Source organism: Gymnodraco acuticeps, unplaced genomic scaffold, assembly GCF_902827175.1.
Source record: "Gymnodraco acuticeps unplaced genomic scaffold, fGymAcu1.1, whole genome shotgun sequence".
Classification (NCBI taxonomy): domain Eukaryota; kingdom Metazoa; phylum Chordata; class Actinopteri; order Perciformes; family Bathydraconidae; genus Gymnodraco; species Gymnodraco acuticeps.
In genome coordinates this window covers 1,642,272-1,658,792 of record NW_022989748.1, presented here as the reverse complement: position 1 = coordinate 1,658,792, position 16,521 = coordinate 1,642,272, and the positions used below count along the sequence as shown (strand labels likewise).

Below are 16,521 nucleotides of genomic sequence, written 5' to 3'. Positions count from 1 at the left end.
AATTATTTGCAGTCACACATCTGGCTTCGTCGAGCTACTGGCAAACACAAAGCTGTTCATCTGCGGACAAACCACTGACGTTTGGGGCTACAAAGGCCATTTAGTTGAGTGTTAGGTTGGTTAAATGTCTTTCATCAATTCCAAAATATCACCACTAATGTTTCTCATAAATAGCGTCATAGCAAGTATTCAGCTACAACACTATCCTTAAAAAACTGACATGGAGAATTAAAAAAGATCATACAAACGACTTTTTGTATTTTGTGACATTACATTGCAGCAAGACATGATGTCATTGTCCAATATAACAAAGCCATAGTTAGTGTTATTAGTAACACCTGCTTTTTCTATTGCGAAAAGCTACTGTGAAAAGGCCTTAAAACTCATCCTGGGAAAATGTTGAAGACATTTTTTATAAGGCTTAATGCATTGCATGATATGCATTGTTGTATTCATACAATGTTCACACAAAGTCCCAGTTGGCCTATATACCCTCACATTGTCAAACACTATAACAACTCTTATTTAGCACAAAATACTAAACTTGATTTTTTAGGCCAATAAATATGTGCTGGCATTTCCTTTATTAACATCTATGCAATCTTTACAGATAATGCAAGTGAATGTTGACAAAGCCGATATATATAATATATCAACTAATTAAAAGGCCCTTGATTTCGTCAAAGCCTTTAAAGCTTGGTGACCAACACAATTAATATCATCATCTCATCCAATGGTCTTTAAACCATTATGACTGTGAAGGTATAAATCATGTGGTTTGGTGCCATAACATTTAGTTACCCCTACATTTGTAACAAAAAAAAGAGCCCTGTCGGCCCTGCCACACAAAGTCCTGTGTACTCAATGCTGTCTCCAGGACCACTGTGTGTACACATGTGTACACTGATAATTTGATCAATTGCTAATTTGTTCTAGAACACAAGCCACTAAAGAACAGTATCCCTACTCAGTAGCGATTATTTGTGAAAATGCCGTTTTAAGACCAGCAATATATCAATACAAATTTACTGGGCATAGACAATTTAGCATTAATAATATATAAACAAATGCTTTCTGAAATGTACTTAGCCTAGGTATAAAACAATAATAGTAATATTCCTCTATATTAGAACATCATGTAAAACTGTCAATCAAAAGAATAACTATCAATAGTTAAAAGCTGTTGCTTGTGGATGAATTTATGTTTTTCAAATACCGATAGGCTTACTTTACCAGACATTTAAAAACCCTAATAATCCTCATTAGACAGAAACATTTCCCTGGATTATGAAATGTTCAGAGATATGACCGCTGTCCACGTGACGGCTGGCCTGAGAGGAATTTCCCCCGACTAAACTTTTACCCGTTTTACCTTTGGCCCAGAAACTTTACTGACGTTGACGTCACTGTGTCGCGTCACATCTCGCGATAACAGCACTACATAAATACAGCTGCTGTCGCCTCACACTTTCATCAGTCAGCTCATTTACAGTTTGGACGAACTAAAACTATCGGTGAGTCTCTACCTTTATATCTTATAAGCTTATTGATGAACGTTCTCACTATAGTTCCGCTGTTTCTGTGAACTTACGGGACATGTAATAATGCTTTAAGGACAGACTGTAATACGGAAGTAGTAGACTTTTCATTTTTGTTAAGTAGCCTATTCGATTGGGTTAATACATTGTTTTCTTATTTTGAACACACCATATTCATAGTGTCTTTTCTCTCTGTAGGTTTTGTTTTAGCAGACATGGCAGCAGCTGCAGTTATCTCTAACCAGGTGAGTTTACTATAATAAATACTGTTTACTGTACACTATTATTGAGCTTATCTAGTTACGTTTTTTAAACTGCTTTTGAAGCAAAGCAACAACTAATGTAAGTTATAATAGCCTACATAGTGATGAAAATGGTTTAAGCCTCAATATTTTAATTTAAAACAAACATGTTTTACATTTTAAAAGTATGACATATTCCACGTTTAAAAATAAATATTATTTGACAACGAATTGGAATAGAGAATATATAGGGCTGCAATAAGTTGATTATTCTTCCAATTATTTCATTATTTTAAATGTATTGTTTTGTCAGTCCAAAGCCCACCGGTATTTTATTTATCTTGGTATTGAACAGAAACAGAGAAAATAGATAATAAAAGCAACATTTATTTATGAAGAATAATAACTCAGTCATCAAGATTTTTCTGTGGATCGTTTAATCAACCTATATAATCAATTTAGAAACATCAGGTTATATTATAAGTTTAAAACAGAGTTAATTGTTTGTTTAAGTATGTTAAGCCTCCTCTCTTTGTATCTCCTCTCAGAGTGTGGTGGACAGGGTGACCAGCCTCCCTCTGGTGATCTCCACCTACGGCCTGGTGTCCAGCGTGTACTCCAACACCAAGGACACACACCCTTACTTAAAGAGTGTGTGTGAGGCGGCGGAGCAGGGAGTGCGCACCATCACCTCTGTGGCTTTCACCACCGCTTCACCCATCATCGACAAGCTGGAGCCGCAGAGTACGAAACCCCTTTCATTATACATCACAAAGTGTGTAGCGGTTCAAAACAAATCCTGAAACTGATGGATTCATTTAGTGCAGCTGAGTCACACAGAGGAGAAACAGGAAGTTCACGTCAGGCTGCTTACTCACCATGATCTTTCACCTAGTTTCTGTGTTTACTCATTACCCTAATTCTTTTACTTAAAAAAACATTTAAGCACTTTTCTCCCTAGTATTTTCGGATTACATTTATATATTGATTTCTTCTAACAGCTTTCTCTACATTTGTGTTGCCTATAGTTGCCATTGCCAATGACCTGGCCTGCAAAGGTTTGGATAAAATCGAGAAGACGTTGCCGATTCTTCACCAGCCATCTGAGCAGGTATGAACAAGAGTTACAATAGTTTTGAATATTTAATTTTATATTCATTATTTGTTTTTAAATTCAGTTTTCAGCTCGGTAAGGTTTAGTTTGTATTGGTCGAACATAATTTGTCTCAAAGTAGCTTTATTTGAGTTTTGATTAGATTCAGTATTCATTTGTTTAAAAAAGTAATTATAGGTATATATATAGGTGTATATATATATATATATATATACACCTATAAATATATATATATATATACTCAACTTGGAAAGTAAAACTAAGTGTGCAGCTGGGCCAGATGAAGGCCCCCCTGGTCAACAACACACCGCTCAACTGGCTGGTCGGGCCCTTCTACTCGCATGGCCCCTGAGCCCCCTCACACACCGGCTTCACACGCCTCGTCCTCCAGCTCTGCCTACGCCCAATCACAGCGACAGGAGCCCGTGGAGGTGGAGATGGAAAATAAATATATATATATCAAATGGGGGTGTATGTCAGGCGTAAGAAAGTTTAGAAACATTTAAATACAAACAGGCAATTGATCAATGATAGATTTGACCAAATTGATAAAAGGCTAAAACATTTCTGTAATTAAACGGTCTTTTATTACATTTCACACTTAGTTTTACTTTCCAAGTTGAGTTTTAGTAACCTATATTAACCTGTGTATGAGCTGTTCTGAATGAGCAACACGAGTCAAAGGTCAGATTACAGAATCATAAATTGCTCAATGTTGTATCTGTCTTGAGTCACGTCCTCCACTGCTCTTTCCTCACCCAGATTGTCTCCAGTGCCAAGGATGTGGTAACCACGGCTACAGGGGCGGTGACGGAGCGAGTGTCCGGGGCCAAGGACTCCGTGTCGGGCACTCTGAGCAGTGTGCGGGGCGCGGTGTATGAGGGGATGGATAAGACTCGTGCTGCGGTCAGTGTGAGTGTGAGCACGGTGCTGGAGAGCAGAGTGGCCCGGATGGTGAGCAGCGGCGTGGACTCCGCCCTCAGCACGTCTGAGAGCCTGGTGGAGCAGTACCTGCCTCTGACGGAGGACGAGCTGGGTGAGGGGACAAACAACTACACACTGAACACAGGCATCCCTTTTTTCTTCAATAATGTATCACCTCTTAGTGGCTGTTCAGATTTATGTTTACAATACAGTCTCACTACACACTTAGTGTCAAATAATTCATTACATAGAAATAGAACATTTTGAGTCGAATTTATCTTTTACTTTGTTTATTGTGCGTTTTGTCTTTTTTCTGAAATTAAATTACAATATTATGGAAGTGGAAACAGTCTGTAATGTTAATGGTTAGAAAGTGGACGTAAAAAAACAATTACATCAATAGATATATATTGAAAAAGCAATCAATAATAAATAAAGGGCTTAAGGCTCTGTAGTAGCTTTATCAAGGGTCACCTATTAACCAGTTTCCAGGAAAACCTGACTTTTCTAGCTTTTCTGAGAATTAATATCTGTATTAGTGGCCAGTTTTTCAATCATTAAAGCCATCCTTGTTCACAGTGAATTATGGCATCCCATGAAAAAATGTATAACAAAACAATAGGTCTTATTAAAGGAATTGACAGGTGTATAACTACATTGCAATAAACTACAGTCATTTCCAGCACTCTCAATTCAGTAGAGAAGCAACACTGTCAAAAATCATAAAATAACTTGTTATCAGATTTTGTGTGACCTAACTTTGATGTTCCCTCTCTGGTGACAGAGCTGGAGGCAGAAACTGCGACAGGGTTTGACCGGGAGGAGGCGAGCTACTACGTCCGCCTGGGCTCCCTCTCCACCAAACTCCGGAAGAGAGCGTACACCAGAGCCTTGGCCAACATCAGAGACCGCAAGCAGCGCAGCGTGCAGTTCATCTCCGAGCTCAACTCCACCGTCGACCTGGTGGGTCTCTTTAGTCAGAGTCATACATTCAGACACTTTACAATAAAGACAAATCTCCTTTGACACACACAATCTTCTACAACGGCACACCAGTAATACAAATAACTTCATTCAGCCCTAAAGTGGATATAAAAAGAACATCATTTTTTCTACTGCTTATGGTGAGAGGCTAATAAAGTATGTTTTTAAAAAAAAAATCTAGATCGAATATGGCAGGAGGAATATTGACGGGGCTACCAAGATGGTGAACAACCTGAACTCTCAGTCTGTGTGGAAGTCCAACGGTCCAAACCAGCACAACGGTCACGAGGCAGAGGTAACACTAACACACAACGAGCTCACACATTAATCTGTCTATTTTATGGACCCATTTTGTGGATTATACCACACCAGGGTTATTATAGTAAACTAAATTAAAGCATTATCCTGTTAAGAAAAAGCGAAGTATTGATATTTCCGTGAAATTTAGTTTTTTTAAGCCATTATACTACAGGAAAAAAAGAGCAGGGTTTTTTCATCAGCTCTTCGGACATTAGACCACAGCAAATGCACAGACTTGACCATCAAACAGATTGAGCTTTACTTAAAGGCTCCAAAATGAATCACTATGGTTATCAAATGCAGTGTAGTCTTGCAAAAATGAACAACATGATTTATCAAATGCCTTTTAACTATTCAACTTAACTCTAAAAGTTATTATCTTCCACAGTTGGGAATTAAGGACAACTCAAGTTGATTCCCAAATCAAGAGTTTAATGTTATGGCTATTCCTACACCCATGTTTGTGTAGCTACATGCTAGTGAGATAGTGTCATAACAAACACAAAACTACAGCAAAACTAAATATATAAACTTGAACTAGCAAACTAAACCTGACAACTGACTTACAGAAAAGTCTTAACTAAAATAAATCCTATTCAAAACTATTACAACCTTCCTTGCACCTCCCTTGTTTTTTGAAGGTAAAGTGTGTCAGGTGATGTAAATCTGTCCCTCCCCCTCCTCTCAGGCGATCGAGTCCCGCACACTGACGCTGGCCCGCTCCCTCACCCAGCAGCTCCAGACCACCTGCCTGGGCCTGGTGTCCGGCCTGCAGGGTCTCCCCCTCCACATCCAGCAGGAGGCGCTGTCCCTGAGCTGCTCCGCCTCCCAGGTGTACGGCAGCTTCAGTGCAGCCTCCACCCTGAGGGAGCTGCCTGACAGCGTGCTGAGCACTAGCAGGGTGCAGCTGGGCCGGATGAAGGACTCCCTGGACAACGTGATGGACTACCTGGTCAACAACACGCCGCTCAACTGGCTGGTCGGGCCCTTCTACTCCCGCATGGCCCCGGAGTCCCCTCACACACCGGCTTCACGCGCCTCGTCCTCCAGCTCCGCCTATGCCCAATCACAGCGACAGGAGCCCGTGGAGGTGGAGATGGAGTCGCTGGAGTCCCGTCAGCGATAGAAATGCATTCCAGTTTTAAGTAGCATATTTAGCTTTTTAGGCAAAGATTGAACTCTCTTAGTTCCATGTCAATGCTATTTTATACTTTTTTTGTAATTATTGCTAAAATAGCATTTTATTTGCTCCCCAATCTGGTGCTTTCTACATAAACCTACTGGAATTAATATTACAATTAGCTTCTTTCCCCTCACAATACACATCTGAATTTGCTTTTGTTTCTCTAGTCTAGACTAGTGTTGCACGGTGTACCGATACTTGAAAGGTACCGCGATACCCTGCCGTTAAAAACGGTACGATTCCTCCGTTTCATTAGTATCGGTACTTTAAGAATGACGGGGAAAAGTACTCCGGTGAGAAAGCGCCGTTTTAATAAGAGCCGTGTGTGTTCAGCGCTCTGCTTCCACTCCCTGCACTGCAGCCGTGCCTGCAGTCCCGCCCCTCTCAAGCACGCTCTAAGTCCCTCCCCTCTCTCGTGCACGCGCTAGCTGCCAGAGCATGTGAGAAAACTAGAAGCATGGCTGCAAGTGGGAGTGCAACTGCCGCTGCGCCTCGGCTTGTTGACAAAAAAGACGCCATAAGCGAAATTTGGAAGTATTTGAGCTATATCTCTGACAGTGAGGGCAAGCCTACGGACACCACGAGGCCCGTCTGTGAGACATGTTTTAGATCCCTGCAAACCAAGGGAGCCAACACATCAGACTTGGCTAAGCACCCGCCGACCGGAATCCAGAGCTGTTTAAAGAATTTAAAGACAGACAGGTTCGCGAATGTGATAGATAACATAATTACATCATGCTCAAGCCCATGCCCTCAAATCTAAGTCAAACCAGTGTAATTTATTTTGTGACAAACGAGACAATTAATGGCAATGATAACATCTGCAATATACATTTTGTCAATAATTATTTATATTACATGTTAATAAAATATAAAACAAATATTTTATAAAACAAAAAAGTTGTTTGAGATGATGCTTAATTTTATTTAATACGAATTATTGTCATTTATTTTGTTTATTGTTCTCATTGTTTAAAAGTGTGTGTTATGGTTATGGTGTGAAATAAAGCACAATAATTACATTTAAGACTGTTTTCCTTTTTTTAAGAAAAGTATCGAAAAATAATCGGAGTCGCAATTCTTGACTTGGTATCAAAACCAAAATGTTGGTATCGTGACAACACTAGTCTAGAGGCAACAGCTTTGAAATTCAGACAAAGTAATGGCTAATATTTACCTATTCATTAAATACACACGGCAAGATCTCAAGTTTTTTTACACAATTATCCACAATAAAAATCCTAATCATGTCCATAAAGTACCTCTTTGCTATGCCTTTAATTCTCTCACATGTTTTAACATTTACATCTTAGCAATGTAAATTCTATTCTCTTAATCTGCATCCATGCATTTGATACATTTTGAAATTGGGAAGGGCATTTACTCATTCTACTGACTAGATCATTAAATGACAATCATTTAGAATAATTAAAAAAATGAGCTTTATTAAAATTTAAAAACAAACTGTTAGACTCATTTCATAATACATTAACAGTTGAACTAGAGCTGGTCAGTTGATCATCGCTGGGAGCGCCTTCGCCTCAACAGATTGTCCATCAGATTCTGAAAACCCAGAATGAATGATGTTTTTCAAAGGTTTAGCAATATACTTTAATATACAAATATATACAAAGCTTTGAACCTTTTCTGAAAATGAGATAACTCATCACACAGTAAGTTGAATTTAAAAGTACTACCGTGAGCCTCTGAAACTGGCACAATGCTACGTCATCCAGCAGGTCAACGTCAATGTCATCCTGCGTCTCTTCAGAAAAGGAGAGGGCCTGAAAACAACACATGCATACAAGTTAGTGGATCAGATCATAATCCAGGTATATTCAGCTCTTACATTAAAACTGAAAACTCTCCTCGGGTAAGGTAGGCTTAAATTCACTTTCTTTGAACAAAAATAAGGACACAGCGTTGCCTTTTTCCAGTTGGTGCAAAGTGTAGAGTACCTGTCCCTGTGCTGTGGTGACAGTGATGTGCGCAGCAGAGCCGGCCATGGAACAGTGCAGATCTCCAGCAGAGACCACAGACCTGGGACACAATCCATTCAAATACAAGAACAATTATTGAAAATAAAAACAATCTTCATGCCTCCATTGTAAAGGCTATAGAACATGGCCGCTCTACTGCAGACAGGACCAGACCTGAGTTTCGGTTTGATTGCTCGGGTCTGCTCGTTGTTCTTGACCAAGAGGCTCTGAGTTCTCTTGGCAGTGGCTGGGGTGCCCCTGGAGAACATAAAGTGTCAATGCATAAATACTCATTTACCAAAAACACACATAAATAAAGGTTGTTTGAAGCATGGTTATACAGCATGAGGTTTATATACAGAAGATGGCAGTTTGGAGACAACAGGAGTACCACAATGTGTATTGTATTTTAGCCAGGTAAAGCGGAAAAAATAATAATGCATTTTATTTATATAGGCGCCTTTCAAGGCTCTCAAATCTAAATATACATCAGGTAGGTAATGTAGTTCTTATGTGGGTTAATAAGGTTTTGCTGCTGGCCTCATCCACATACACTCATTCATTTTCTTCATCCTTGTACTCCTGTCGATTTCTCCAAATGTCCATCTATTGTGTGATATACTGACTATGGATAAGTACCTCGCACAACCATACGTCAAATCTTACCTGACATTTCCAGTGCTGTTACTTCCAACTAATGTTTTGCTCTTTTTTGTCGCTTTTCCTCCCTAAAAATATAGGAAAAAAGCAATGTTTAGACTAATCTTGTGGATACCAAAACTTGTCTCGAAAGAATATTTAAAAGCAAACCAATATTTGATATGAAACTCAGGTTCAAAACGGTTAGCCCCCTCTTTTTGGCAAATATTAGTTGATAAACTGCTTACCTTGGAAGTCTTGGCTGAGGGCTTCAGGAGTGGTGAGCCAGAGTCAGTTGATTGTACTTCAAAAACAGAAGATGCTTTTAAGTTTAATTCCAAACAACTGCGTTTCATTTAATTTCATAATTAAAATAAACATTTTTCATAGGAAAACAATTGTACCTATTTTACTGTGGGTCCTCCTGAGGGGTTGGTGAATCTCTAGGGACTCATTCTGCAACATCAGTTAATAATGATTACTTCTGTTATATTAAAAACAAAACTCAAGATGGCAGCAGGTGAGACTGAGACTCACCTTCATGGCAATTGACACGTCACTGGCTGAGAAGTCCTCCTCTAAAAGAATACAGGGGGACGGAAATCAGTAGTGAAAGAAGTATTAATTAGGTAAAAGTAGATATACTACAGCAGGGCTATTCAACTTCATTAGCAAGTGGGCCAAATAGGAAAATCACTGGGGGTTTGTGGGCCACACAATACTTTGTCAAGGAATCACTACAAATAACTCTTGCTTACATAGTGTTAATATATACTAATACATTGAACTAGTCAAGTGCATCCCTTTTTTACTTTAATTGTATCAACATATAAATGTGTATAATATCCTCAACACTTCCAAGCATACATTGTGCATTGAATGTGCATTGAAGACAACACAAGTCCATAAAATGTAATACTAAATGCAAATAGAACATAGTAAAACAATAGCCATCAGAATCACAACAACATTCATATCTTGGAAACATTTTAATAATTTTTTAAACAGTAAGGAGGCTTGTTTGAATGACCATACAATGAATGACCATACAAACAGATCTGCATACATACCATGCATCAGACTTCCGTCATGTTTAGCCTGTTTGAGTCAGTGAGAGAAATGACACTGCCTTGATTTAGCTATTTCAGCATAGTTTGGCTCATAAGTGGTAAGAGCAATCCTGAGACACTCCTGCAACTTCTCCTAGGTCATGGAGCAACGTGCCCTTGTTTTGATGGCATTCATATGAGAAAAGCTAGACTCCCAAGTATAGGTAGATCCAAACATTGTCAGTATAAGCAAGGCCACCTTCCTCATTGTGGGGTACTGATACTGGCTAACATGGTTAGACCAAAAGTCCACTACATCCTCAGACTGCAGGAGCTGTTTTAAAGCAAAGGAAGACTGCACATCAACCAGCTCCATCTGAAAGAGGCTCTCATCAATGCAAGATATTACCTCTTTTACACAGAAGTCTGCATCAGGCTTGATGGAAAACGGGTCACGGGCAAACTGCAATACCTCAATTGGAATGCTGAAGCCTTGGAATCTGTCAGTAAAGTTATCAGTCAATTTTGTCATGAAGTCTGTCATGACTGGCGCTATGTTTGCTCCAGGTGATGTGGTCATAAATGCATGGAGTTTTGGGAAGTGCAGCAGTTATCGTCATTAGGTCTGTTTTGAAGATCGTTAGCTTTGTCTTGAAGGCACAAAGTCTTTCAACCAAATCAGCGATAGACTTTTCTCGACCCTGCAGTTCGCAATTCAAAGTGTTCAAGTGTCCAAAAATGTCACTCAGAAAGTAAACGTCTGCCATAAACTGTTCATCTAACATGCGCTCCAAGAGGTTTGTAGCTCGTTTGTGCTTACTCGTGCGAAGGAAAGACACAATCTCCTGGCGGAGTTCACAGAAACGATCCAGGACCTTTCCTTTGCTGAGCCATTGGACATCGTTATGGACGAGTAAGTCTGTGTGTTCAGCAAACGTGTCAGCAAGCAGCTGACGGAACAGGCGGTGTTGTAGGCTGGAGGTTGAGCGAATGAAATTCACAATGGTCATGACAGTGTCCATGGTGTTTTTCAAGTCAACACTGAGCTTTGCACACAACACAGATTGATGAATAATACAGTGTAAATACTGCATGTGTGGGGCTATGGCAGATAGACGCGCCACCAGCCCCTGCACTCTGCCGATCATAGCTGGAGCGCCATCAGTGACCAACAGGCACACTTTTTTTTAAATCCAGTTGACATTCGTTAAAAAACGAGACTATCTTTTGAAAGATAACCTCACCTGTAGTGTGTCCCTCCAACGGAATAAGCCCCAGAAGTTCTTCCCTAAAGCGAACTCCATCGAAAAACCTCACATAGATGCACAGCTGGGCCATGTCAGTACAGTCAGTTGATTCGCCCACAGCGATTGATATAAACTCTGCTTTTCCAAAAGCTTCCCCGACACATCCTTTGCAAGTAGTTCCACTCTGCGAAGTGTTGTTGTGTCTGAGAGAGGTACTTTTTTTAATGGCTGAAGTGACGCTGTCTTTTACTTTTTGGTCAATAACCACTTCATCAATGACAGCAAGCATGCACTCTTTAACGGTCTCGGCGTCGGTAAAGGGCCTCTTCTGTCTGGCTAGTGTCCAGGCTACTCGCAGGGATGCTATCGTAGCTCTCTCTTGTTCCGTGCAAAAGCGACTAAAAGCCACTTGACTCCGTTCAAATTATGCTAGCAGTCTCTGTACTTTCCTTCTCCGTTCCTGAGCCCACGGGAAAACTGGCAGAAAACGAGCCGTGATTTGAGTTGTAGTGTCGCTTTACGTTGTATTCTTTCATCACGGATATACTTTCGTTGCACAATAAACACACCGGTTTATTACTTGTTGCGGCTGGCAAAGTAAATACATATTTGTCAGTCCATTCATTCTGGAATTGGCGATTTTCCGAATCAACTTTACGTTTCTTGGGTATGGGCATAGATATGTCTCTAATTATTTGTGTGAACATAAAAATAATATTTGTAAATGTAAAACACCATCCACAAATGCATTTAAAAGATTTGCAAACTCACAAATAAAGGTGCAAGTGTTAAACGGATCTGCAAATATGCTAAATATTTTCACAAATAAAAAAAAGATCTGTGAATATCTCTTTAACATTTACAACTTTCGATCAGGCATTTGTGAATCCATTTTGTATTTGTCGACCAAAAATGCGTTTGCGGATCTCAAATCTTGTGGATCGTCTTTTTACACACACACGGAATTTTGAGACATATTTTCCGCCGGTCACTTCTAAAATCTACTCATGTCACTCGGTTATTTTCGGAAACCACGTGATGGCCTGCTGATGACGACATTTCCGGATGATTTCAAAGTAAGAGCATGATGGTTTGTTTAATGCTCTGTTTTTTTATTATAATGAACAGCAGAACGTTAGATGCATTCTTTATCACCATCATGTTATAGTGATAGTTAGTTTGTGTTAGTTTATTGGATCAATATAGCATATATCGAGCACTTTCGTTGATGTTGAAGTACAGGCTATACGCCACTTTCGGATCCCGGGGGGAGCAGCTGGCAGCAAAGCAGCCCAGATAAAACTCTTTCTTCATTGTTTGTTGTGTATTCAGTCAAGCGGCTCAAAGTTACAATGTAAAATTGTAAGTACAATGTAAAGTCCTGTACTCTGCAGGTGCCGGTAAAGAGCAATACAATGACAAAACCTTTTCAAACAAAACAACTAGTAGGTAGGTAGGCAGGCAGGTATAGGTAGGTAGGCAGACAGATAGATAGATGGATATCATATATAGAGATAGATACTTCATTCATCCCAAATTGTGAAATGTGTGGAAACAAGTATAAACACAATAACATTAAATACAAATGAATGCAATAGACAGGAATATATGCATATAAAAGGACACGATGAATATTATAACATTTAATGTAAGGCAAGGCAAGGTTATTTATACAGCACTTTTCAACACAAGGCAATTCAAAGTGCTTTACAAAAAACGAAAGACATTAAGAAAATGGCATTTAAAATCAGTCATTAAAAAGAAAAGATAATAAAATAAACATTAAAAGAAAAAATACATGGATAAAAGTTACAGTGCAGTTTAAGATGTGAATAGTTCAATTAAAAGCAGCGGCAAAAAGAAAAGTCTTCAGCCTGGATTTAAAAGTAGTCAGAGTTGCAGCGGACCTGCAGGTTTCTGGGAGTTTGTTCCAGATATTTGGAGCATAATAACTGAACGCTGCTTTACCATGTTTAGTTCTGACTCTGGGGACAGAAAGCTGACCAGTCCCTGAAGACCTGAGAGATCTGGATGGTTCATAATTTAGCAGGAGGTCAGAAATGTATTTTGGGCCTAAACCTTTCAATGTAGCCTTACTATGAAGGCTAACCTAAATACGGTGCTTTTCTACAGATTACTTTATTACTGCACTGGTAAAGTAAAATTAGGCCGATTAATAAGATGTGAAGTGCTTTGTAACTTTGACCCGCTTGACTGAATAATAATAAACAAAGAATGAAGAAAGAGTTTTATCTGGGCTGCTTCGCTGCCAGCTGCTCCCCCCGGGATCCGAAAGTGGCTATAGCCTGTACTTCAACATCAACGAAAGTGCTCGATATATGCTATATTGATCCAATAAACTAACTGTATCACTATAACATGATGATGATGATAAAGAATGCATCTAACGTTCCGCTGTTCATTATAATAAAAAAACAGAGCATTAAACAAACCATCATGCTCTTACTTTGAAATCATAAGGAAATGTCGTCATCAGCAGGCCATCACGTGGTTTCCGAAAATAACCGAGTGACATGAGTAGATTTTAGCCGAGACCGGCGGAAAATATGTCTCAATTCCGTGTGTGTGTAAAAAGACGATCCACGAGCAGAGATTTGAGATCCGCAAGTGCATTTTTGGTCGACAAATACAAAATGGATTCACAAATGCCTGATCGAAAGTTGTAAATGTTAAAGAGATATTCAGATCTTTTTTTTTATTTGTGAAAATATTTAGCGTATTTGCAGATCCGTTTTACATTTGCAAATTTATTTATGAGTTTGCAAATCTTTTAAATGCATTTGTGGATGGTGTTTTACATTTACAAATCACATATGTACACAAATTATTTATATGTTCACACAAATAATTATGAGACATCACATATCTATGCCCATACTTGGGCTTGGAGAGAGACATCTTGAAGCTGCTACTCGCTGGCCCGCGAACCTAGTGTGTAACGTGAGTTTGACTGAGCCAATGACAAGTGCGGACTAGTGATGGGAATTCCGGCTCTTCTTGGTGAGCCGGATCATTTGGATCTCTCTCTTTCGGCTCCCAAACGGCTCTTCAGTTTACCACATATTATACCTTTTAATTAAATCAAATGTAGCCCTGTTTTGACTAATGATTTATATGTGTACACATATATCACTTAAATTATTCAATACATCCTTTGTTCTGAAGTATTCAAAAGTAAAAATTACATGTTTAATATAAATGATTTGCTGTGGCCAAATGTTTTCATTGCATTTACAGACCCTTGTAACTCTCTGATACCACCCAATGAATGCACTGACTTGCTTGTAGAACCACGCTACACAAAACAGATAGCAACACCTATAAAAACTAGGCTATTTTAAAAAAGGGGCTACTGTATCGACATTTTAAAATTATATTTAAAGAAAAGGCCCTGACAAAACAGCAGGGCTCTATTTCAGTAACTATTAGCTATAGAAACCACGCCCCCCTGCATGAGATGGGAGCATGCTCTGAGATCAGCTGATGGGCTCTCAGAAGAGGGGGAGAAAAAGAGATCTTCGTCCTCCGTGTTTTATTCTTATAGAAGTAAGAAGAGAAGTAACGGGGCATAAACCCTCCTTTTTACGCAGCGGTCCAGACATAGACATCAAACGGCGACACATATTCAGTTGCCAGTTCCTATGGCATTAGGGCAGGGATATCTAGATACTTTCCAAAGTTTGACATAATGAATTGTGCTACTTTTAAAGCAAGCAACGATGTTTTCAAATCTGTAATCAAAAAGCTCCTCAAAAACACTATCGAAGCAGTTCCTGCCGTTGCTACGTTAGTTCAAACAGTAACAACGGACTACTTTTCTTAGCGGATGCATGTCAATTTAAATCAATACAACTATTTTGTAATCAATAAAATCATTTTCTAAATCCATAAAAGCATTTCAATTAATATTGGGAGTCATGTCATTACTTTGTTGAGAATGTGGCCATGTAACAAGCGGGATAATGTGCACATTGCATAATGTGCCTTCATGCCGATCTAGATCCCTCCGCAAAAAATAAATAACCGGCTCGTTCGCGGGCGAGAGCCGGCTCCCGTCGTTCACTTAAAAGAGCCGGCTCTTTGAGCCGGCTCGTTCGCGACCGACACATCACTAGTGCGGACACAGTGCGTTTTTTTTTTATGTGCAGATCGCGGCAGGCAAAATAACGGATTCAAAATAATTCAAATGAATGGAAAAACCAGCGTTTTCGCTGCATCGTCGGATTTAGTGTGATCAGACATTAGTTTTATTTATGCTATTACACATATGCCATTTTGATTTGCAGGCAACATCTTGTGGGCCAGAAAAAAGTTCTGAAGGGCCTGATTCGGCTACTAACCCATCATCCAAGGTTAGTTTTCACTATAAGTACAACATATTTTTTGGACGGACAGTATAATTTATAGTTTTTTACCATGTTCAATCTGAATTTTCTTTAAAATAAAAAAACATCTATATTGAATCTGACTTTTCTACATCCAACTCGCAGGTTTATCATTACTTTGAGAAAAAAGATTATTAATTTAACCCTTTTAGAAGGGAAGATATGGTCATTTGTTCTGGGAATGTCATTTTCGCGCCTGAAACCTGAAAAACAGGCTCGGGGCTTAACAGGTTAAGAATGCTGAAGACTCACCGCTAAATAATTCCCCTATCCGTGTTTTTTGCAGAGCAAGAGGAACCTTCATCAGCTCCACTTTGAAGACTTTGTCCACTGTGGCCAACATGTTCTCCAGTTTGGCTTCCAACTCGTTCATACGCTCTTGTGCTGAAAGGAAGAAGAAAAAAAGGTTCGCCATTTCTAGCAGCCGAGCAGGGACAACTGGAGGATGTAAAGCTGACATTTGAGCAACAGTCTCAGCCAAACCTTCTTTCTCAAACTGCTGGATAAAGAGAGCCAGTCTCCGGTGTCTCATCTCCCGGCTCTGCCGCACTTGAGCTGGGTCGGATCCTTGGTTCTTTACCCGCCTCGAAGGCATCTTGTGGTCTGATCCTCTCAGAGTTCAGCCTGCGAATGCAACCGCTCCACACACCTGTTACAGCACAACAGTTAATTAAGATGTTCATCCGCTCACCGGAAACTAATCAGGTGAGATCTACGTTGCGTGGCGGAAGCATACGTTTAGCCTTTATTTTGTTTATCGATTATGGAATCGGTGAGATTTGGTTTTGTTCTGATATTTCAATTCAGTAAAAGTGATAGTACAACCAAAAAACAACAAAAATAGCTAAACTGAAAAGCCTTGAAACATTCATGTTTTGAAATTAAATATTAAAAATGTAAATAATTAAACACACAC

At 39.4% G+C, this 16,521-nt stretch overlaps 2 protein-coding genes across 2 annotated transcripts; one reads left to right on the top strand and one right to left on the bottom strand.

Moving 5' to 3' along the window:
- The first annotated feature begins 1,435 nt into the window (after positions 1 to 1,435).
- plin2 (perilipin 2) lies at positions 1,436 to 6,670 on the top strand. Its single transcript, XM_034227288.1, has 8 exons — positions 1,436 to 1,514; positions 1,737 to 1,783; positions 2,329 to 2,524; positions 2,809 to 2,891; positions 3,657 to 3,930; positions 4,603 to 4,781; positions 4,984 to 5,097; positions 5,791 to 6,670. The coding sequence occupies exons 2-8, from the start codon at positions 1,754 to 1,756 to the stop codon at positions 6,226 to 6,228; spliced, it is 1,314 nt and encodes a 437-aa protein (XP_034083179.1). The 5' UTR covers positions 1,436 to 1,514; positions 1,737 to 1,753; the 3' UTR covers positions 6,229 to 6,670.
- Positions 6,671 to 7,703: 1,033 nt separating this feature from the next.
- cdca9 (cell division cycle associated 9) lies at positions 7,704 to 16,286 on the bottom strand. Its single transcript, XM_034240580.1, has 10 exons — positions 16,089 to 16,286; positions 15,858 to 15,989; positions 9,441 to 9,481; positions 9,308 to 9,359; positions 9,152 to 9,207; positions 8,931 to 8,992; positions 8,439 to 8,522; positions 8,244 to 8,325; positions 7,983 to 8,069; positions 7,704 to 7,848 (listed from the first exon to the last, which is right to left on the bottom strand). Exons 1-10 carry the CDS (start codon positions 16,198 to 16,200, stop codon positions 7,804 to 7,806), a joined length of 753 nt encoding a protein of 250 aa, XP_034096471.1. The 5' UTR covers positions 16,201 to 16,286; the 3' UTR covers positions 7,704 to 7,803.
- Positions 16,287 to 16,521: the final 235 nt, after the last annotated feature.